The 24,274-nt window shown below is 38.3% G+C and overlaps 2 protein-coding genes across 3 annotated transcripts; one reads left to right on the forward strand and one right to left on the reverse strand.

Annotated features, from left to right (window-relative positions):
• Positions 1 to 293: 293 nt before the first annotated feature.
• LOC144193299 (GTPase HRas) lies at positions 294 to 15,484 on the reverse strand. Its single transcript, XM_077712106.1, has 6 exons — positions 15,124 to 15,484; positions 7,549 to 7,707; positions 6,240 to 6,418; positions 4,660 to 4,819; positions 3,554 to 3,678; positions 294 to 2,667 (listed from the first exon to the last, which is right to left on the reverse strand). The coding sequence occupies exons 2-5, from the start codon at positions 7,657 to 7,659 to the stop codon at positions 3,559 to 3,561; spliced, it is 570 nt and encodes a 189-aa protein (XP_077568232.1). The 5' UTR covers positions 7,660 to 7,707; positions 15,124 to 15,484; the 3' UTR covers positions 294 to 2,667; positions 3,554 to 3,558.
• Positions 15,485 to 15,757: 273 nt separating this feature from the next.
• lrrc56 (leucine rich repeat containing 56) lies at positions 15,758 to 23,327 on the forward strand. Of its 2 annotated transcripts, none has more exons than XM_077710480.1 (12): positions 15,758 to 16,047; positions 16,623 to 16,710; positions 17,163 to 17,223; positions 17,649 to 17,745; positions 17,867 to 18,064; positions 19,690 to 19,858; positions 19,941 to 20,147; positions 20,660 to 20,727; positions 20,955 to 21,097; positions 21,867 to 22,060; positions 22,166 to 22,472; positions 22,748 to 23,327. In XM_077710480.1, the coding sequence occupies exons 1-12, from the start codon at positions 15,889 to 15,891 to the stop codon at positions 22,833 to 22,835; spliced, it is 1,779 nt and encodes a 592-aa protein (XP_077566606.1). In that variant the 5' UTR covers positions 15,758 to 15,888; the 3' UTR covers positions 22,836 to 23,327. The 2 variants fall into 2 exon arrangements, with proteins under 2 accessions (XP_077566606.1, XP_077566607.1); XM_077710481.1 differs by having other exon boundaries at positions 19,944 to 20,147.
• Positions 23,328 to 24,274: the final 947 nt, after the last annotated feature.

Consider the following 24,274-nt stretch of genomic DNA (forward strand, 5'->3'; position numbering starts at 1 on the left):
GTATATCCTTGTTGTTTGATATCTAATGACAATTGTATATCCTGGCAAATGTATCTGTCGTTTATGCTTTACAGATGTTGGTAAAACCAATGCATTGAACTGATTGACACTGTTTTATTAGTTTGATATTGGTATATCCATACTTCATTTTACAAGTTTAATTTGTGTTACACAAAATACATTATGTATGAACTACACTAACTAGATAGAGCCTTGTGGATGTTCAAGCTCTCACCAGTTGGTAGCAGCAAAGATCAAAATTGAAAGAAGCAGACAACAGATAAAACAACCTATTTACCTTAAGATCTTTATTCCTGCCCCACTAAACATTTGACACATTTTTAAAGAGTACATACATCTTAAATAGCTTGAACAGACAATATCTTTTACAAATTCCAACCATACTTTCATTTTATAGTGTTCAAGGGAGAGGGAAGCCCTTGAGAACATTGCAAATAGAGGTGTCCAAACCTCCACTGGTCTGTACACGCTTTTAGTGACACGTAGATTCGGAATTACTGGCTAAGTATCCATGCGGCAACAATACGAGACATTCTAAAACCATGAGATGTTATGCATAGATTTGTGGCATTGTGGCAATGACGTATATGGACTTGGGAGACAACAAAAGCAAAATATTTCAGTCCACCTAGGTGGCCCTAAATTAATTCTAAACACAGATGAATACTTTTAAAAACACATTCACATTTCAGTTCTGGATATTTATTGACTTAGCATGGGATTTCATACTATTTATGACTTGTAATGTGTGGTGGGAAAACATAAACTCATCTCTGCTCGACATTGGGGACGTTCCTATATGTCCACATGGGATGCATGTGAGTGGCATTTTTAAAGGACTACAGTCACTAACTCCAACAAATTAAGCAAAGGAGTGAGGCAATTTGGCTTTTATTGGCTATATACTACAGAAAACCTCTCTTTTAGACACTTCAATATGCTGCAGTTTCAATTTCTGTACAGTGCATGTCTTAACAAAACATGCTTTTTCTTTCCTGTGGTTGCACACAAAGTGAACAAGAGGCAAAACTTCTCATGTGCATATATAAGAAGCTACAAGTACAAACAGGCAAGAGCAGTCTTTTGAATAATGTAGCAAATGAACACAGTACTACTGAGTACAAGCCAGCCAGCATTGAGAAAGACAGCCACGCACCTCATAATCCAGCATCCATTACATATATTAATCACTCACATACATGTACAGTATACACGTTTCTTGAAGGTAATGAGGTGTGTGTGTGAGAAGTTGAAGCATTCCGAGGCATGTCATGTGTTTGTGTGACACCGTAAAGGATGAGAATTTCTTAAAAAATGTGTTATGATATTTAGAAGCACACAGAACAGTTATAGCATATTCTTTCCAAAATAAACAATTTCTACGAAAACCTGTTTGTGTAACTGTGCAAGCGTATCAAGTTGCTCCAATCCTAATAGGAACATTTTTCCAGGTGAAGCAACTGTGCAAATGCACTGTACCCTCTCTTGCTAACAGTGCAATGTAAGATGGACATCAATGAAAAGATATGCATCTCAATGCAGCGGCAACAATCTACTACGTAGTAACCATTACTCATTACTGATTTTTAAACATCAATTGTTATTATTACTACTAATATCCACAAAGACCCCTCTTGTGGAAAACATAAGGCAGCTTATTAGAGCTCAGACTTTCATTTTTACGTCCAATTTGCTATTTGTGCAGGTTGTAGAGATTTAGGGCCTAATGGACTCAATGTTACTCCTTCCACATATACAAAAACAAAATCCAATTCGACCATATAGTAAATTGCACTTTAGCACTATAGCACTTTATATACAGCATACTGAGTGATGAAATGCTTAATAAAGCTTCGTATGTCTTTCAAAACCATTTCAAAGTTAGTGTTTTGAGTAAAATTATAATAAAAGGGGTGAGTTGGCCTGCTCTTTTGACCCAGGGAAAAGCCTTATAGTACTGTAGTATCGTCAAGTCTTGAAGTATTCTTACAGTAGCTCTTTGAAATAAATCAATAGTACTCAGTGATTTTTCGGATCATCTGCTCACAAAAATATATTCCAGTTCTAAAGCAAAATGCACATCTTTTGCGGCGGCATGGCTAACTATTAAACAATAACAACACATTCTATAAATTCCCTGGTCAGCCTCCACTTTTAAAGGGAGGTAGCTAGATTTTATTTTCGGAAGTGGGTTACAAAAGTGGTTCCAGAGTAAACAAATGTCCAATGACTACTAATGCCCATTGTGAAATAAGCATTTCAGCGTAAAGTAGAAGGTCCCGAGTAGCCCCCTGCAGGACAGTGTCGAGACTGAAAACAATAAGTTAGTTATCCAGAAAGACCAAGTTGTAGTTGACAGTGATTAGTGCTGTTGCTTGCAGGCTGACAAGGAGAAAACAAATACAAAAAGATAAAAGGAAGGAAGAAAAAAAAAGACGGTTGCCCAAGCTTATTCAGGCACCCACATAGGCAATAGTCCATAACCGCCTGTCCATAAAAAGGGCTCTGGTTCAGCTTCTTCTTGCAAGACCAAAATTGCAATTGTTCATTTAATTTTTTATCATTCAGTTTTTTTTTCTTCCTCTTTTCAAGTCCTTGCTGTGACTTCTTGTGCTGTAGTATTTTCTTCCAAGCAGCGAAGGAGTGCTAGAGGAACGATGACAGGGTAAAATGTATGAATGGCATTGTATATGTATACTCAAAATGCTTTATTATGTGTTTACACCCACCTTTTACACACTAAAGATAAAGCTTGTTAGACTAAAATACATATCGGAATACTTGATTTAGAAAATGTGACGACATGGAAGACATGCTTGAGTTTGTTTTATCCTTCCGAGACAAGTACATTGACACTGACCACAGGTTTGTTTTTGATGAAAATAATCAATTGGTTATACTTTCATTCCACTAGATGGCGTCATGGGCAAACTAGGGCCCGCGGGCCACACCCGGCCCATTATGCTTTTTAATCCGGCCCGCCGAAGTTGTCCAATTTTTTTGCCCAAGATGGCGCCGTCACGCGGAAGCCAGTGGCAGTAGCTCTGTCCACTCTTATTTGTTTTTTTGTGTTTTACAGCCCTTCTATCATTTTTTAAATTACATTTTAATATGTCTTAATACATCCCTTTTGACTCTACTTTGCACTTTATTCTTTTTACTTTAATGATGAGTGATGAGTACGTTCATACTTTAGTACCTTTTTTTCTGTTTATGTTTCATTTGTCCTGTTAACGGATGCAGTTTTTATTATGTTATCCTATCTTGTGCTGACCCGGCCTGTCTGTCAAATTTTTAAAGTCAATGTGGCCCCCGGTCTGAAAAGTTTGTCCAACCCTGCACTAGACATTGTGTCTTATTGACATTTGCAATATTTTAACCAAGAGTTGAGCCATATTTGGCCAATGGACGTTCACCCATTCCCAATTTGCTGTTCATGTCAGCAAAAATCAAATACACTGGAATAGATTTGCTCCTTGCGAACTTCCAAATGTGTAAAATAAGCCCATCTATAGAAACTAAGTAGCCTCACCTTCATCATGATATGACACAGCGACAGCTCATACAGTCCTGACCACTGTCATCTGGTGGGTTCAGCTTCCTTAGCTTGTGTTGCCTAATTTCTCTGACCAATGTGTAGAAGGCATCTTCTACTCCCTGTAAACACAAAATAACAATTACTTCCTATGTTTTATTCATCAACTAATGTTTTATCGTTTAAATGATTGATCTCATAATACAGTCAAGATGTTTGAGTTCATATTCAGAAAACTGATTAGAATTTTAATGTAATTTATCTAAAGAGGGTTGCATAACAAACACCTCCCCTCAGGGACTGTAAAGCCTCCAGGACAGTTCACCATGGAGAAGTGTGTCACGTTACCATGGCAATCACCTCAACTACTTTTCATCAGGATATAATATGAGGAAAATAAAGTACTCGCTCTTCCATTTAAATGATTGATGAATGGTCGGTTTTGTAGATGAAAATAATGTATAAAAGTGAGTCATAGGAGAGAACTATGCCACTATCAATACTTAAGAGTCTTTTTTAAAATATGTTTCTACTCTCCAGCCGTGATAACCTGAATGTGAGTCACGCCTGGAGCACAAGGCATCCTCATCATAATTCTACCAATACAATTAACACTTTTAATGGCATGAGAACATGAACAAAACATATATTTTTTCTTTAAAATTGAATTCTTAGGCTTCCATTAATGACATAAGTACTAAAATTGGTCATGTGTTTTAAACAATTAATTGTTGTGGGCATATGTTCAATTAGGTGTTGCTGATAATATCAAAATATGATCACTTTCATTGATTAGATCTGATTATGTTTTCAATGATAGAATGTGAAGGAAATGTGAATATCATGTTTAATTTCACTTGAAATAATTAAAATCTAACATAAGGAAAATAACATGTGGTGAAATAGTCAACTTTTTATGGTATTTAATATATACTTTGAAGAAATTGTGATAATAATCGTGATCAAACGATAAAAAAGAGCTGTGTTAATGACATTTTTGTCAGATCATCCAGACCTAGGTTGGATGGGCAATAAAAATGATTAAAACGATTATATGGTTTATGATAAGCATATGAACTGGATTGAAGTTTGACATTATGTACCTGTCGTGTCTTTGCAGAGGTTTCGATGTAAGGGATGCCATAGGAACGGGCCAGTTCCTGGGCTTGCCTTGTGTCCACTGTGCGTGCTGGGAGGTCACATTTGTTGCCCACAAGCACCATTGGAACATCATCAGAGTCTTTCACACGTTTAATCTGTTCTCTGCAGGATGTACATGAACCAAATAGGAAATATGATGAAACATTAGCAGTATTGTGCTGTTTTTTTTTTTTAAATTCCCCTCAAAAATGCAAGATTTAAGTGTAGAGCTCCCTGTTTTGTAAAGAGCAGCTGTATCACCTTAGCAAAATCAAAAAATAGGGAGCACTAGGACCTTGAGAAGGAAGGATACATTTCCTATCAGCTCAGGGGGGCTCTCTGTAGTGCTCGAGGAAGGAGTGTGCCTTAGTGGGAGTGATGGAGATGGACGACATGCTGGCGGCAAAGAGCATTACCTCATTGCTACAGCAGCCAGCGGCTGACAAATAGGAGGGGGTCCAATCAATCTATTAGCTCCTTCCCCTCAGTTACAGAGAAGCAGGACACATCCACATTAGACAAAGCTAGACCATCTGTTGTCAACACCACTAATGTTGTTTACCCCGTTTCAACTTGTAACTGTATAGGAGTCAAAAGAAACTAGTATTTCATGACTTCACAACATTCTAACAGTAAAAATGTGGAGCACTGTTTTTGGTGCAATAACAAAGATATTAGTGTTCAAATATTTGATTTTATTTAGAGTAGTTGAATGAAGTTTGCGAATTATAACAACCGTATTTTCACGCCTATAAGGCGCAATTAAAAGTCTTAAATTTTCTCCAAAATAGACAGTGGACCTTATAATCCAGTGCGTCTTATATATGGGAAAAAAAACAAAACCAAAAACGAAAAACCACCACTGTTGGATATTAAAAAAAACACAAACGCCTGAACTGAAACAATACTGTTAAATATGCAGATGCCATCTAAGTTTACAACATCTTCCATCATATAGCTCCTCCCCCACTGCAAGACTTTATACAAAAAAATCCAAAACATCAACAATGGCTGGCTCTAGATGTGACTGTGTAGTGAGTGCTTCATACCTGGAAGTCAATAGCAATTGCCGTATTTTCACGACTATAAGGCGCACTTAAGAGTCTTAAATTTTCTCCAAAATAGACAGTGCGCCCTATAATACAGTGCGCCTTATATATGGAAAATATGTCATTCATTGAGGGTGCGCTTTATAGTCATGAAAATACGGTAAGTAAATCCAAATTTCAAAGAAGGAATAGGGTACTCCTGCCCTCTTTCCTCCTTCCTGTCCTTGAGAGTGTCATCTCAAGATCCCCTAATTGCGTCAGGATCGATGTCATTGGCTTGGTGCTGCAATCCTCCACTTGGGGCTGAGGCTTTCTCTAGCCGTGTTAAATGCTACAGCCTGACATCACCCAACTACTGCAGTGAGCTGGCACACAGTGAAATACTTTTTTCTTTTGATTCTCTGGCGCAGTGTAACACGTAGAAATGTCCATGCACTTATTCAAGTTGAACATATCCAAGTTAAAATTTGCCAACTGTTACAATTTTGCCACACCTGTATTGATGTATGTCCTCAAAGGATTTGGTGTTGTTGATTGCAAAAACGCAGAGGAATCCCTCCCCTGTCCTCATGTACTGGTCCCTCATTGCACTGTATTCTTCCTGACCTGCAGTATCTAGGATGTCAAGCAGGCAGGTTTCTCCATCAATCACAACCTGTTTTCTATAAGAGTCCTGCAAAGCAAACATAGCAGATGATATTTCAGAGATGATCTCAGACACATAAAAGTTTGAAAAAGCCACATAAAAATGTTTCAAGCCTCACACACAAAAAGACGTGGGCATCACTAGTGTAGTTCTCTCTTAATATTATCCAAACTGGATCTTTGGTGTTGATATACTACTGATAGAGAGAACCCTATAGCTCAATTTTTTTATTGAAATAATGAATGCCGGTCACATGAGATTAAAAGAAGTAAATGTACACATTGTGACGTGAGATTGCAGGGATCACAATACATTAGATTGAATGCGTTCTATCAGGTGGTCTTGGCTTGTTCAAATTTCTTACACCGCTCAAGGCCAGACTCAAAAGGTCACTAACGTTGTTCTTATTATTGAGGACACAAATTAAAACTGCTACTCTATTAATCATGGCCAGATCGAAAGGAAATTTGGAAGGTACATTCTAGGGATGTATCGATCCTTTGAGCCGCAATGTCTATGTAGTGTATTCAGGTAAACATAGGTTCAACGTGATTTTCTAACTGTCCTATTGTGTATTATTGATGTTTAGCACACTCTTCAATTCTATGGAATAGGGGTTGTACAGCTCACAGCAATGGACTTGGTCCTTAGTTTCTCATTTGGGTTAACGGACTTTTCACTTGCAGGTCAACCACAGTTGAGATAACAATTTGGTATGTAACTTTCCAAAGTGAAACCACAAAAACATGGGAGTGCCTTCCCTTTGTTTATTACAGCATAGTAGACAGGAATGCAACACTACAAAAAGGACATTGTCTGTCCAGCAGCAGGCGTGGTGAGAAAACGAGAACCCAATCGGGGAGGGACAAACTCTTTTTTTTTACAAGAAAGTATGTGTTGCTTATTTTTTTAATTCGCAAGAATCCTAAAATGTATATAATGATATCTAATGATTTTGTCTTGCAAGTACTTTCTGTGCACCAGATTAGTTTACAAGCCAAGCAAATGTAAAACGCCAGAAATGCACACCACCAGAATGGCTATCGTAATAGTTCATATCAAATTGTTTTGCTTGCTTACTACCTTCTTAATTATTCAATTGTAGTGGGTTTCAGGCTAGAAAATGAAAAACAGTGGAAAAAGAAACAAATTTGTACCTCAATGGTGGGGTCATATTCATCCACAAAGTGGTTCTGGATGAGTTGGATGGTGAGAGCACTCTTGCCCACGCCTCCAGCTCCCACCACCACCAATTTATACTCCGTCATCGTTGTCGCGGTGGCTCACAGACACATTCACGCACACTGCTGCAGTAGCTGAGCAGAAAAGCAAGCAGAGACGAGTTGCTGTTTAGTATAGAGACAAACCCAAAATACTGCAATAATATTTTAAAAAAAACATCTTAAGTTAAGAATATATTACCATTAGAAATTAATGAGAGAAAGGGCGAGAGGAAGAGAAAGAGGGGGAGAGAGAGAAAGAGGGAGAGAGAGAGAGAGAGAGAGAGAGAGAGAGAGAGAGAGAGAGAGAGAGAGAGAGAGAGAGAGAGAGAGAGAGAGAGAGAGAGAGAGAGAGAGAGAGAGAGAGAGAGAGAGAGAGAGAGAGAGAGAGAGAGAGAGAGAGAGAGAGAGAGAGAGAGAAAGAGAAGCTGGGAGTGGGAATTTTAAAAATGTGCTGAAGGTACTCAGCGTTCTACTCTCTTCTGCTCAGTGAGAAGTGGACAGAAAAAGGAACATGACAAAGGGGAGATTTCTAGGATTGACATTCCTGAGGGGCAGCTTTTCCTAAATTTAGAATCTGATATCTGAGGTCTTTGTGTTTATTTATTTAACAGTGTGTAGGAAGATGTTTTTTTTCCTCACTGATTTCAAACATACTGGTTGGAATAAAGAAAGATTTTAAAATATTCACATTAAATGGAACATCGGAAAAGTGCTAAACACTACAATAAAGTCATGTGAAATTGTGTTTCTCTTTTCCTCATTATTCATTCATTCATCTGCTGTATCGCAAATCCCCGTAAGGGTTTCCGGAGCCTATCCAAGCTGACTTCAGGCGAAAGGCATATTACACCCAAGAATGGTCGCCCTTTTCGAAATATTTAATTGGAAATTAATCATCTTTATAAGAACAAATTTGCAATTATTACAATTATTAAAGTTAAAGGTTTACTACCAGCATGAACGACTGGGTTGTGTAATTATGACTAGAGGTTCCACTGCATATCAAATGTCAGCAAAACTGTGATTAACAGTTAAAAAAAAAAGGTTACATTTGGTGTTTTTTTCCACTAAATTACAAATGCAGGACATGTTACCTATTTCCTAACATTACAAAGAGTAGACAAAGCAGTCATACCATTTTACAATTACATAAAGTACAGTGCCATGTGACTCAGTCTTCGCAAATTTAACACAAATGTAAGAAAGCAGCAACCTGAAAATGACCTGAAAACAGACTAGTGGTAGGCATGATGGTACATGATGAGTCAGCACTAGGAGGAGAAATTTCCATGAAGCTTTAGCAAGATTACATCAGATGCAAGTTAGGGCGAGCAGACCATGACCACCCTCTATGCTCATTTTGCTGCTGGCCCTTAGAGACCCTGAGATTGCAGACAGTTTGACATATGGATTAGAAAAGTCTCGTATTGTCTCACTATAAATTTAAAAGGACATGAAAATAACTGGATTCATGCAACATTGTGGTACTGAGCCCTGATAACCACCAAAATGTAGCATAACATAACACAGGACATTGTAAAGGACATTTTACCTTTTATTGCATTCATGAAATAAAGACTTAAATCTTTCATGTCACTTTTAATATTCATTTGGAAACAGTGACAATGAACCTCATCAACAGCCTTGATTGATTAATGTCTAAATTTGAACCATCATTGTCATTCTCTTTCAGAAGAACCTTTAAATCTTAACGACCCATATCGCTGTAGGAAGATACGATATTGTAATGTATCATCATGTATGTGGTGATTTACTCTTTATCGTATCACTTTCTTTTTAACCTGCCCTGGTCTGGTGCTTGGAAAGGCATAAATAGATAATCAATAGATCAGAATGCCTTTTAGTGCTGGAAAGATTCTGGTGTACCAGAGGTAAGTTTTAAATATTCCGTTTACGTTTTTTTAAATATATTGTTGTGTTCATTCAAAAACACAGCATGACTAAAAGGTTTTCAGGACAAAAAGAGCAAACATACGGATATTGTAAAATTGTAATTGTAAAAAAAACCTGCGAAGACAAAAAGGAATAGTGTAAGACAGAGTATGGTTAGTGCATAAGCAGTACTATTGATGTGAAGTACGTACAGGTAGGGAATCCATATTTATACTAATCGCCTTTGAGAATTAGTGAATTGATGCTATAATATTCACCGTGTCATTGTTAATTATGGTACAAGAAGATAAATCCAATATGTCTAGTGGGGCCTATTAATAGTGTACTGAGGCATATATGCACATTAACCATGTGGTGTATGGAAATGCTGTGTAGGCAACAGACGAGGGGAAAGGCCCCTCATAGGTCACCTGTGACTGAAGCTAAACCAGGGGACCCGCTCCAAGCCCCCAGAAACCCCGATCAGCTCCTTAGAGTGGGGAAACAAACCATAGAATCCACAAGGCACCAACCACCATCCATTATAAGAATTACAACGCTTTACAATAATGAGGCAGCTGTGGTTGAGTAGCCTGATTATTGTCTGTGACCAAAGAGCCATTGTACTGAGTATTTTTTCCCCTGACTTCACTACAAATGAATGATTTATTGATCTTATGAATGCACCTGCGCATGAAAATACAATTTTAATTTTAAACACAGCTGGGGTGAACATCACTTTGGCTTTTAAAAATGTAGAAAGGCACACGGGTAAACCCAAATTTGTTCTTTAGAATATGAAATGTACTGTATTTGCTTTTGAGTAGGACGTCTAATAATCTCTGCCTAAAGCAAAATAAGATTTGCCATGACTTGCTCACTTAGGTTAATGAATGACTGAAAGGTAGACTCCATAACGAAGGGCATAGCCATTAAGTAGCAGTAATAGAGCCTACATCACTAAACTGTTGCTTTACAGATTCAGTGACTCTGAGCGGCAACCATAACAGGAATCCATCTGAATTTAAAAGCTTTGGGAAAACATTTACATACAGGTATAAAGAAATATTGAAATGCTTGTGACAATACTTGTAATTTCAAGAAAAAAGCGGTATCAAAAAGGGTAGTACACCCACCCCACAGTAACTGAAGCCAGAAACTAGAAAGCTTTGCGATCTCCTCTCAATCTAGGCCATCTCAGTATCTGATAAATAATCAACACATGGAGATGAATTTTTAAAAAAAATTATCTCCATGTTTGCTTCCTTTAATACACACTTGTAACGAGCTTCTTCTTTGGTTAATGGAAAACTTGTGAATGCAGTGCAATTGCCAAAAACCTTTAAATAAGTATAATTTTTGGTAAATAAACTGAATGTAAAATCGAGTAAGGAAAACTTAAATTTAATATTCCAGTGGTACCTTTACTTACAAAATAGATTGGGTCCAGAAGTGATTCTGATAGTACTTGTAATTTTCATAAGAATTAGCATACATCGTCCCACAATCTTTAATACTTCCCTCTAAACCCTTTAAAAATGATAAAACTATTCAAATTTTGCATAAAATATTTATGCCTTTGGATCAGGCTGACGTTGTGCTTCCCTGTCAGATCCGAGGCCGCTACCAGTTAATGGTTTTAATTTGATTGGATTGGATGAGGTTTACTATAGATCAAGGGTGTCAGACTCGGGTTGGTTCGCGGGTCGAGTTAATGTCAACTCGACCATTTTAGATATAATATTTAGATATTTTTTTTAATAAATGGATTCAAAGAACTGAATATTCAGTTTTTATAGATCTAAAACAATGTTTATTTTTGCTTTTTTTCTATATATTTTTAGATTTTACAAAATGATTTTTGAACTAAAAACACAGAAAAAAATGTATTAAAAAATTACAATTATTGATTTAAAAGAGAAAGTCAATACTCATGATTTACTTTCCCGGGCCACACAAAATGATGCGGCGGGCCATAGTTGGCCCCCGGGCTGCCACTTTGACTATAGATGCAAGAGAGGCAAAATTTTCCCATTGAGGCTTTTCGTAGCCTGAATATTTCATATGTAGAAACATTCCTAAGTAGGGGTACCACTTTATTTACATATGCAACTACCAAATATTATGCATGGCTCTGTCGTGAGCAAGGATAACTAACAGTACGTATGTGTTTTGTTATTTATAACTTGACACCGCCAGCCTGGGAAATTAACAGTTGGTTTTGAAACCCTAGACCCCCGCATGAGCCAAGAGGATAATCTTACATGACAGTTTTAGGAGGGTGCTGCCAAAGTGAACACATTGGACAGTGGCTGAATATGAGGAATAAACCGCATATATAAAAAGCAGACTGAAAGAGACAACAAGAGTCATTTAACTTTTAGATTAACTTTCTCCACTGCTATATTTCCAAGATCTGTAAAACTGGATATTTCACCATCATTGAAGACATAACCTATGTAAGAATGGACAATTTTTATAGTATGCTCTGTGCTCTCAATATAAGTGCTTAATTGGTAAAAGAATCCATACTGGCAGAGCCACAAGCCTACAGCAGAGATAATAGATATTTAATGGAGCGTTGTTGGTAAGAAGAACCTCCCTTGGGAGGTATCCCAGTCCAATACACGACTCCCCGACGGCTACTGCACCCTCCTGAAGTTCTATGACATCATCAGAGAGCATCCAAACAAGTGTTGACTGATGGATGAACTAGCTAGCTATCAAACTCATACTTTCATGAAAGCTTATGTATGATGAATGAAATACATTCTTCCAAATGGCATTGAATAGCTAAAATTTTCCACTACCCATTCGCTTGTAAAAAAAATAAGGCTGAAAAAAATTACAAGGCCATATATATATTGTGCTTCAATTTGGAAATGAGTGTCAAATCAACATTTGAAAATTTGTGTGCAGGTGACCTTTTGTCTACAGGGTCAGAGTAAGAGTAAGACCATGGAGGAAACTGCAGAGATGAAAGGGCCAGCTGACCTCCACAAAGGACAATTGGTTATTGGAGCCAAGCAGCTTATCATCAGACACAGAATCCTGCCAAACTGACCGATTCGTTTTTTTTTTCCAAGGCAGGACCACTGTTGTAAGAGAAACATATATGATCCCTCCTGAGATACAGATCAATTAATTAAAATCTGTCAAAGCTTATTTAAAAAGGAAGTCGAGCTGTCCTTCTAAATTGTACTTATCATAAAACAAGTTAGTTAGCCTGTCCTGATATTGCAGTTGCACATTTAACTGATTACATTCAGGGAATGAGTAAGAATATCTTCATAAAAATCCTTATCACTCTCCTACTGGGCACAGGCTACTAGTTGTTAAGCCCAGATGTCCACTGAAAAGAATGACAGATACAGTTCACTTCTAGGGTACTCCCTAGTTGGACTTGATCCAGCTGATTCACTGGAGTCTCAATTCTTGCATGACTCAATGAAGAGCTCATCAATGGAATTTGTTACTCTTTCTATTAGGGAGGGGCATTCAGAAAATGAACAACCAATGTTTTCTTTAATATAAGAGATACAATTTTCAATGGTATGAGAGCAATCTTCCAAGACTTTATTTTAATTCCAGTTATTGAATAAAATATAGTACCTCTACGTACGAATGTCTTTAAATAGAAAATATTCCATTTATAAATTGCCTAAATGGAAAAATGTTGTTTCAGAATATGAAAGAAATTCCAAGTTGGGCCATGATTATATCTTTCGTAGAGAATAGATAACCTGCCATTTTTGGGGCTAATACTCAAGGAGGTCGATACTTATTTGCAGTGAAAGGGAAAGTATTGTTTTCCAAATGAAAAAGAACCTTATGCATATGTTGATAAAACAGCTTTGCAGATTTCAAACATTTGGCTTCTTGGTTTTTTTTAAGTCTGAAAATATAATCAATCTTTGTAAACTTAGGGCTCAGAAGCTTATTTTTAATTAAAGGAACAAAATCTTAAAGTGCAAGGAATTCCACAGGGCCAGCACCATCCTTTATAAGTTAAGAGGCACGTCTGGAACAGAGCCAGGACAACATTAACATATATCTGGGGGAAAAAAAGTCATTTGTTAGATGCAGTACAGGTGAGGGTGTTAAAAGCAACCTACAAATTTGTCAGCTTACCAGTAGAGATGAAACTATTAATTTGATATTTTGATTGATTAACCATAATAACACTGAAATGCATAAAAACACAAAACATTGATCAACATCATCTTGTAGATATGTAGTCCTCTTAAAAACAATGCTTTACATTTAAATGTCTGAAATGTAACAATACAAAAAAAGTAAAAAACCTCAAACTGCTTTGGGTTTTTTTTAGTTTCTGAAATGTAACTGGCTGTCTTAAATATGTAGGTTGACTACTTATTTATTGATGACTTATCATGATTATTTATTGTTGTACTTCATGGTGAATCTTTAAATCTGATTATACTTGTATAATCACACTGAAAACATTCAATTCAAGTCAATTCAATTATGATAGTGTAGAAAGAAGTAGAAGAAAAATGGTTGGACAGCTTTCAATGTGATATTTTCGCACATCAGGCTCACAAACACTATAAAACTGCAAATTACACCTGACAATAATCAGCATGGTATTTACTTATCAATCAATAATCAACATTGCTATCTTTATGATGCTGATGATGCTGATGATACTGCGCTCAGGACCCATACTGTTTATGCTGTACGAATCCCACCAGCCAACTGCCCGGTGGTTGACAGGTAAATGCCTTCGGCCTCACAGTTCTGGGGTCCTGGGTTCAAATCCAAGTCCATTCAACTGTGTAGAGTTTGCATGTTCTCCCTGGTCCTGCGTGGGTTTTCTCCGAGTACTCCAGTTTCCTCCCACATTCCCAAAATAATGCATGTTAGGCTGACTTGACACTAAATGCCCCTAGCTATGAGTGAGTGTGAACAGTTGTCATCTCCTCATGTCCTGTGATTGGCTGGCAATGGATACAGGGTCAACTGGGATAGGCTCCAGCACCCCCTACGGCTCCTTTTCAGAAAATGAATGAATGAATGAATCCCACCAGCCACGATTTGAGCATTCTTCTCCCAGTTAGCCTCTGCTCTTGCTACAATTTAGGGAGGCAGCATCATAAGAGTATGCACCTTGGTAAAGCAGCTCAACTTCCGCAGTGATACATTTGCAGTTTTCCCACAGCGTGACAGGGTGTCTCCCTCCCTTCGATCTGAGAGCACACCGTTAGCAACAAACGTAATCTCGTTGATTTTGATTTCTTTAACAATGCAATCATTGTAACGGCATGCATGAGAATTCCTCCATATTCTGATTTAAGAACAACAGACATAGACATCTATACTAACCTCCTCCCACGATGAACCCGGGTCGTTTTTTTTTTCTTTCAGAAGGATAATAGTACGAATTACTCATGTATTATTTATTAGGAACACACACGTCGCTTGAACTAAACCAACGCGTGGGAATGGAAACGATAGGGGGATTTTTTTCTCCATTAAAATATCACTATTGCTAGCTAATGTATGAGCAGCAAAACACAACACGGGCTGCAAAAGGCGGATAGATAATCATTATTATCTTTCGGACACTGGAATGTGTTTTGGTGCGTTACTCACAATGAGCGGTCGTATAATAAAGCAATGTTTCGTCCTCTAAAGAAGAAGGGTTGTAAAAACAAGATGTTCCAACTCAAGTTCCCTCTTCAATCCAAGATATCCAGCCTCCGTACAGCTTCCGATCGTCTTCAAACCACCAAAATTGGAATGATCTATTACTTGTCCTCAGATAGATAGCAGTAGGCGACTTGGGGGGGCTCCGAGGGGCATCGGTTGGACCCAAAATGCGACCACGACGAACAATGTGGCTCCAGTGTGAAAGCAGAGGAGGACGAGGAGTGGGGACTGTGAAGTGAGTGAAGCCCACGCCCAGCACAGCAGACCCACGCAGAACCGCCCCGATGTGCACGAGCCGCGTCCGACTCTCGAATTCAGGACCAGCGCACGCATTTCACGGGAGCGCGCACAACCAACACGTTGTTTGCAGTCACAAACAATCATGCCTTTCACTCCAGAAAGTGATGATCCTTGCACTTTTTTGAGAGGAAAATGCTACGTGAAACCAAAATACCTAGATAACTTTTTAATGCACTTACGTACTCATCACATTCGGATGACTTCCGTGTACCGTGGGTAGCAGAAACTACATTTCCCACGCAGCTAAAGGACGCTCCTTGCTGTATCCAGGAAAATGAAAGTGGTTGTCAAGCAAACATTTGCCCGCACCGATCGGCTGAAAAACATGGCAGAATTAGCATTTATACAAGAAAAACATGTGCGTTGAAGTACAGAGAGGCCTTTTTAATGCGGTTTTAGGGGAGAAAAATGAGTGATGTGCGTGTAAAACGAGAGGTTCGGCCTGGGTCTGGTCGGGTCCGGGTGACTGTGATGGATAAATCGGGTCCGATGAATCCAGCTCCTGTCATGAAAATCTACGAGGAGAATGAAACGACGATGGAGGTCTATTTATCTCAGGAAAAACTGGTAAGGTCATCCAAAATTGTTGTTGTAATTTTAGTGGTTTTATAATTAAAGACAAGGTTTTGATAAAGTGCATCTCAGCAAAAACTATTCATTCCTTCATTTTCTGAACTGCTTATCCTCACATGGGCCGCAGAGGGTGCTGGAGCCTATCCCAGCCAACTATGGGCATCAGGTGATGGAGGCTGAAGTGGTGGCCAGCCAATCACAGAGCACAAGGGCACATATTACAGTGTTTAACCAACCTACCCTGCATATTTTTAGGATGTGGGAGGGAACTCCCATAAGGGACAATAATTGATTGATCGAATATATAAGTAAAGTTGAGCCACCTAATGATATATATCAAAAAGTGTAAATATTGGTATAAAATCTGATGTGAGAGAACCCAACCATCATCCAGATAAGTGGTTGGTAATGATGCTGTTTAAAAAAAAAGACAACATTAGTAAAACTGGTTCACTGGATGCTGTTCATGATTGTTCACGGCACCCTGGTTGGAAAAAAAAAACTATAGCCTTACTGTGTCTATAAATGCTATACATTTCGATTGGCAGTTGTTTGATGATTGTTCACAGGAGGTGCTCTGTGGAACAAAACAGTTGTCTCAGGTGACCTCGCTAGAAATCTGCGTGAACTCTCAAGAATACAGCTTGGGTAACTTTGGTGAGTTATTTACAGTCATCTATTTTCTGAACCGCTTTATCCTTACTAGAGTTGTGGGGGGTGCTGGAGCCTATCCCAACTGACTTCGGGTCAGAGGAGGGGGCACCCTGAATTGGTGGTCAGCCACCAATTCAGGGTGTCCCCAGTCTCTGGCCTGAAGGCAGCATTACATCTGCAATAGTTAATTATAGAATTTTTCTAATATCCATCTTTATGAATTGATCAATAGCAGTTTATATGTTTAGTTTTCTGCTTGTGGCATTTGTTCTGTTGTCTGGATATCTGTTTTTATATACACAATACATTTAATGTTGAAGTCACACTGTCTGTGTGTATGAGAGCTAATATTCAAAATAATGAAGTGAGTAGCAAAGAACTCTTTTTGAATTGAACTGAAGAAGCTCCTTTCTTCTTGCATTCATTCATCATAAATAGCTAATGTCATTCTTTAGGTTCTTATTTGCCCAGTTTGGTGCTGCTTAAGATGAACAACAGTGTGCTGATAACTGTACGGTGAGTAAAAATGACACAATAGCTGACATTTTGTAAACAGAGTCTAAATATTTTCAACCTGGTTTGGAATCTTTTTCTGTCCCGGTTCTGCTCATGATTCCCTTGTCATTGTTACAGATTATACATATCTTACTTATTGATTTTGCAATGGCGGTGTAGTGAATAATGTTATCTAGGCATTCACCTACTCTCCAATGTACACAATGTGCTCTGTTAATCTTTTTAGAATTAATTGATATTATTAATAAATACAATTGGGAATTTATGTGTTCAGAGTTTTCATCTTTCTTATCGTTCTTTCGGAAGTAAAAATGTCTTCTAAATTAGACAGGACTACAGCTTGTAAAAAAAGTAGGGCTTACATTTTGGGAAATGTAGCAGTAAGGTGGAAAATAGTTTTATATCTTCTGTTTTGTTTGTCATAGAAACCTGGGAACCACCCTTTCCCACCTACAGATTCTATGGCTGTCTTGCTGCTGCTTACAAGATTTGGATGGTATTTCGTCTCTCTCCTCTCTTAGGGTATAGTTCATAAACCATACATTGCTTTAGTTCAAAATACTAAGTCACCTCATTTAACAATTCACAAGTGGCTGTTTTTGTTGTTGTTTAAGGAAAATCTATTTTACCCTCTACTTTACAGGAATTGTACTTGGCCTTTAACAAGGTGTCAGATTTAAGCCAGGTCGGCATGCTTGAAAACCTACAATTGTTAGATCTTGAAGGAAATGAAGTAGATGACCTTGTCCAGGTCCAATATCTCGGTTTATGTAGCAAATTACAAAACCTGACATTGGAGGGGAACCCTGTGTGTCTGCAGCCAAACCCCACTACCACACAAGTAGGTCAATATGTTTTTTCCCTCAATGATTGTCAAACTTTGCCAATTCTGGTACGCTGCTTAGTTTTATTCATTTATACATTCAATCATTCATTCGTTTTATGTACCGCTTATTTTTTTACAAAGGCTGCAGAGGTGCTGGAACTGTGGGTAGGAGGGAGAGGACACCCTGAATTGGGTGCCAACCAATTACAGGGCACAAGGAGAGGAACAATTATTCATGCTCACACTTCAAACTAGGGGCCATTTATAGCTGTCAATCAGCCTACGATGCTTTTGAAGTACACACGCATGCATTGGGAGAACATGCAAATTCAACACAGGAAGGTCGGAACCCACCGAGGATTGAAGCCTTGATCGCGGAACAGTGAGGCGGACATGCTAACACCGTGTTGCCTTGCCCTCTTTTGTGATATGCAAAAATAATCGCTGAAATGTCTTTATGGCCATAGTCTGCTGGGATATGCTCCAGCACCCTAATGACTTTCATGAGGACAAGCGGTACAGTTAATGAATTGAATTGAATGAAATATTTTAAAGGTTGAAAACATGAAACACAATAACACATAATAAAATTACGAGTGCAACTTTACATATTGCACATTTTTAGTACAAATTATTACATAAAACATTTACTATAATGAACTAAGTTGGACTTTCTAATTACTTACCAGATGCATTTTTCATTTTATACTAAATAGGTTCATGGAATTATATTTTGGTGGCTCTAACATTTCCTCAATGACCAGTTGCAGTTCCAGCATGTTTTGTGTAGACTGACGGTTTCCGACGTTTGCTGATTTGTAACAGCGTGATAAGTTTGGAGGCCACTGTAAAAGGGTTTATTTATGCTAGCCAACATAGAATTCATTAGGAAACTAGGGCAATGAAAGGAAAAGCTGAGCTGAATCTGTATGAGGCTTGTGCTTTGAAGCAACTGAGGGGTTCTTGGATTTTGCCAAACTCTCTTTCCAAATTACAAACACACAGCAACACTTTCGTTCTCTTTTCTAAGCCTCACTGTCTTAGTTTCCCCTAGTTTCTGTTTTGTTCCTCCAGACCACATGTGTCAAAGTGGTGCCCCGGGGGCCAAATCTGGCCCGCCGCATCATTTTGTGTGGCCCGGGAAAGTAAATCATGAGTGCCGACATTCGGTTTTAGGATCAAATTAAAATGAAGAGTATAGATGTATATTAAATGTCCTGATTTTCCCCCTTTTAAATCAATAATTGTAATTTTTTAATAATTTTTTTCTGTGTTTTTAGTTTAAAAATCATTTTGTAAAATCTAAAAATATATTTTAAAAAAGCTGAAATAAACATGGTTTTAGAGCTATAAAAACAAATATTCAAGGCTTTTAATCGAGTTCTTTTAATCCATTTATTTAAAAGAATCTAAATATTATATCTAAAATGGTCCGGCTCACGTGAAATCAAGTTGACGTTAAAGCGGCCTGCGAACCAACCCGAGTCTGACACCCTTGCTCTAGATAGTATCTTTGTAGTTTTGGTGGAGCTTCTAAGAAACGCTGAGTTTATTTTTTCTATATTATTCTGTAAAACCTATGAACACCAGGCTTATAATAATAATAATAATTTATTTTGCCTATTTCTCTCTCTCTCTAGACGGACTATAGATATTGGGATGCAGTGAAAGAGTTAGTTCCACAGTTACTTTACCTTGACAATGCAAGAGTTGAGGATGGCAGGTTGGATTCAGAAAGCACTCTGTGGGAAGACTGGGCTATTCTCCGAAAATGTCTGAGGAACTCCTCTCCAGCCTCGTCTGAAGATGGTATGCATACGTTTGTGTCGTGGACACATGAAACAACGGATATTTATGGTATTTGTATTGACCCTCTTATTGTTGTATGCAGCAGCAGAAGCAAATGGTTCATACAGCCGACCCAGTACAGCCAGGCGCCCTGGCTCCACCTCACAGAACCACTCATTAGCAAGGGCAACTGGTTCCAGACCCGTCTCAGCAACTTCATCAGGATTTTATTCCTCCCGAGTCTCCACACCTGGCTCTGTGGATTCAGACTTTTCTGAAGTTGAAGAAGACAACTGCACCCTGACACATGGTTACATATTACACTATGTATCTGCTGCCTTTTATTTAACAAAAAATATTATAGATTTTTTAATTCACCTAACACATTTTCTGAACCGCTTATCCCCACAAGAGTCACGTGGGGTGCTGGAGCCTATCCCATCTAACCATGGGCACCAGGTGGAAGGAATCCTGAATTGGTGGCCAGCCAATGGCAGGGCATAGATTTTTAAAAAGTCTATTTAGGGTTCAATGCGGTCTTCCTGTGTGGAGTTTGCATGGTCTCCCAATGCCTGCATAGGTTTTCTCTGGAAACGGTGGTTTCCTTCTACATATTTAAGCCATTTATTGTATGCTTGTTGGACACACCAACTTCTCTATAGGTATTTTTTTGTTTGTGTACCCTGTGATTGGCTGGCAACCAAGTTATGGTGTACTACTATGCCTCATGCCCACACTCGGTTGGGAGATGCTCCGGCACCCTTGTGACGATAAGCCATTCCGAAGGTGAATGAATGTATTCCTTTTATATGTTCTGTGCAGGAGCTGGCAACATTCTATTCTGTGGAAACCCTGCAAAGGCAATACGGGCAAGGCGTGAGAAGTTGAAGGTAGGTGGCATGTCATGATAGAAGTTAAGGTATATTCACATTTTGCTGTGAGAACCAGGTCAACAGTTGACCTGCAATGTGCGTCTTAAAGTGGCCCTACAGTATTTGACAGTACTAATTTTGAACACAGCCTTATATACAGTTGTTGGGTGTACAAACATTATTTCTTGACTGGTATAATCCTCATGTTCACTTTTTTGTTTATTCATATTTGTTTCTGCTAACAGACATCACCCTCTATGCCACTTTTTACCCCCTTTGACTTGCCCCTATATGTACCAGAGCACATGTATGACCCCCAAGACTCACATGGAAAAGACAGTGACGATGTGCTCACTGAACTTAGAGCTTGGAGAAAGAACCATGACAGGTATACAACCCTCTCATTATTAGATTTATTTTAACATCTAAATAAACAACTAGTAATATGGGTTCTATTTCCATTTGGTGGTGGTGTGCCCTGTGATTGGCTTGCAACAACTACGATAGGCTCCAGCACGCCCAGTGGCCAGTAATAAGTGGTACTGACAATGAAGTGAATGAATTAACGAACATTGGTATTAGATCTTCACAATCGTTAATATATAATATAAAATTCATTTTCAGTTTTGGGATCTCATTCTTCAACAAGTCTTTCGTTTTTTTATTTACTTTCATTGTTCTCTGTGGACTAGATTGACAGAGCATATACAATCAATTACCCAGTGAGTTTACGTAGTTAGGAAATTTGAATGCTTAAAATCATGTTGAATTCGGTTGACGACATGCACATTGTAAGATAAATATATTCATGCATTTATTTATGTAGGTGGGGTAGTGGTTAGCACGTCGGCCTCACAGTTAGATCCCAGGTGCGTCCTCACTGTGTGGAGTTTGCATGTACTCCTCGGGCTTGTGTGGGTTATCTCCGGGTACTCCTGTTTCCTCCCACATTCAAAAACATGCAGGGTAGGCTTGTTGAACACTCTAAATTGCTCCTAGTTATGAGTCTGAGCCTGAATGGTTGTCTGTCTCCTTGTGGCCTTCGATTGGCTAGCCACTGATTCACGGTATCCCCCACCTGGTGCTCAATGTTGGCTGGGATAGGCTCTAGGCTTTAATTGACTTCAACATAATCAAAACTCACACATTTCTTCCAGGCGTGTCCAAGAAATACAAAGTGATAGACTCCCGCAAGTACTTGTTGTTCAGCATGGCAACGACAATGAATCGTCCAATGATGATAGAGGAGAAGGACTGGATGGCACTAGCAGCGATAGTTGTAATGAAGAATTTAGTGAGGCAAGCCTAGACACTAGCTCATCTAATTCATCTGGCAAGTCTTTTTGCACAGGTAAAAACTATCTTAATGAACTTCGTTGGTTTGTTTTTCTGATGTTCGCTGAGAGTAGGGAATAATATTGCTTTATTTGAACTGATTTTAAATCTGTGTCAACAGATGTGGATAACCATTATCGTGACGATAAACATTTGCCTTGTCCTCCTCTGAATTCCAAATATGGATCTGGTAAGGAGAAGCCTATAGGAATCCGTACACAGAGGATTCGAACCAATCTGGCCAATTCAGAAGACGAGCTTAATTTCTGCAGTGACAAGCACAAAGTTGGGATGGCCACAATCATGACACATTCAGGCGTGTCATGCAATCAGAGGACAAGGATGAAAAAAAGTGTCCGTACATCACCTACAAGACTTAAACAAGCATATGAATTACCTATTTTGCAAGAGCGACACAAGGAATCAGGGTAAAGCATTATTTATTATTAATGTAACATGTTTTACTAAATTCCTTATAACATGATTCTTTTTAAATTTGGGGTTTTTGGTGAAGTTGAAGAAAAACCCAGACATTTTTAGTTTGATGACTTATCTGTACAGCCCAGTTTGGAAGATGGGCAATTTTGTTTTATTACAAATTGCGACCTTAACTACCAATATTGGCAATGTAAAAAGTGTTTTGCTTTTTAAAGTGTTGAACTTGATTCTGATTTAAATTGGATTTAAATGTTCCCCCTTTCAGTGCAGAGATGGATGTGTACCGACTTGCAACAAAAGTGAACTGTCAAAACTCCTGGTCAAAGCGGCGACTTCCAGTCCCATCAGAGTGAACGCACAAGTGTTTTCCAGGCTGGCGCGTGGGACAGTGTTTTAAGAGGGTATTGACTGCCAACTGAATGAAGAATGAGGGAATTCATTGAATTATTTCCCAGACAATAATCCACCATACTACAAGACAGCACATCTTTAAAATCATCATCATTTTCCTCAGTCATTCCTAGTCAAGTATGACTGCCCTTTCTTGATCCTTGTGGATCTTAAGGTGGACATGGAGTTCGATTCTGGACTCAATGACTTTGGTGTGGGCAGGAGAATGTAGTGGTTTTGAGTTGGTAACTATGGCAGCTTTCCTAATCAATGGGGCCTATCACATTGAAAGTATATTTATATGTTGGCCTTTGTTTTATTTTGATGGTGTGAAATATGCTCTTGCATGAAAAAGAACATACATTAAGTTGTTGCAATATTAAAGGATTGTGGTTCAGGAAACCAATTTTCTGCCAATAAAAGAGAAACTTACCTCAGTATTCATGCCGCTAAAATGTGAGAACCAATGGTTTATGGGCCCAGAAATGATGGAGGAAGCCAGTGGAACTGTTCATGCTTTGTTGAAGACGAATGAACTTAAGTGATATGTAAGACAAAGCTTTTGGGACATTTGCGTCTACTCTGGCTAAAGCACACCATACTTAACAAACCAAGCACCTAAGAATAAGTAGAACGTGACAGTGAGAAAAATGAAAAGGGCTGTGCCAAGGTACGGTTAATTCTTCATCCATACAAGTTTTCATTTTTCTTCAGATCTTCATATTTCTCCCAGTTTGACCCATGAAAAAACCCTGAATTGAACACAATAACCAAAACACAATACCACTCAGTAAATAAGGATATCCTGAAATGGTTGTAAATAAAAATGAAGATATCAATCATCATGAAGAGAAAAATCTTATTAGATTGTTATTTCAAATTATGCCCTCTGGGAGCCGCTAGGCGACAATATAGGCCCAATTTCCACTCCTTTCCCCTTTATTTTTCTAACCTAGTAACAAAAACAAACTCGACGAGCATAAAAACAGAGGATACCATGAAATTTCAAATGTAAACACAAACCATTATTCAATATCACAAGGTAAAATAATGCTTTTTTTGTGTGGAATTTGGTTCCATATGATTTACCCAATAAAATTACATAAACCAGAGCCATAAATATACATTATATAGGGCAAAATCACTAAACAGCTTCATAACAATTTCTTTGTACTTTTTCCTTCATCACTTCAAAATACTTGAACTGCTTGTAAGTGATTTTATAGGGAATGGGGGTATTTTTGGTTTCTAAATACAATAAATTTATTCATTTTCATGCTCACTTTAACCTATGGGAAATTTAGATCATGCAAGTTTTTGGGATGTGGGACTTGTTTTTGTCTTTGCCATCATGTTGTCTTCCCCGCCTGTGCTCCATGCCCTTCTGTGTTTTGCCCACTTG

This window comes from Stigmatopora nigra, chromosome 2 (genome assembly GCF_051989575.1).
Source record: "Stigmatopora nigra isolate UIUO_SnigA chromosome 2, RoL_Snig_1.1, whole genome shotgun sequence".
NCBI lineage: Eukaryota > Metazoa > Chordata > Actinopteri > Syngnathiformes > Syngnathidae > Stigmatopora > Stigmatopora nigra.

Excerpts from the sequence above, each read along its gene's own strand:
- LOC144193299 (XM_077712106.1), bottom strand. The coding sequence starts at position 7,659 with ATGACGGAGTATAAATTGGTGGTGGTGGGAGCTGGAGGCGTGGGCAAG. Across the intron at positions 4,820-6,239 it reads GAGGACATACATCAATACAG|AGAACAGATTAAACGTGTGA; the intron begins GTGTGGCAAAAT and ends TACATCCTGCAG. Across the intron at positions 3,679-4,659 it reads CCTCTGCAAAGACACGACAG|GGAGTAGAAGATGCCTTCTA; the intron begins GTACATAATGTC and ends TTGTGTTTACAG.
- lrrc56 (XM_077710480.1), top strand. The coding sequence starts at position 15,889 with ATGAGTGATGTGCGTGTAAAACGAGAGGTTCGGCCTGGGTCTGGTCGG. Across the intron at positions 20,728-20,954 it reads CAAGGCGTGAGAAGTTGAAG|ACATCACCCTCTATGCCACT; the intron begins GTAGGTGGCATG and ends TTCTGCTAACAG. Across the intron at positions 21,098-21,866 it reads TGGAGAAAGAACCATGACAG|GCGTGTCCAAGAAATACAAA; the intron begins GTATACAACCCT and ends CATTTCTTCCAG.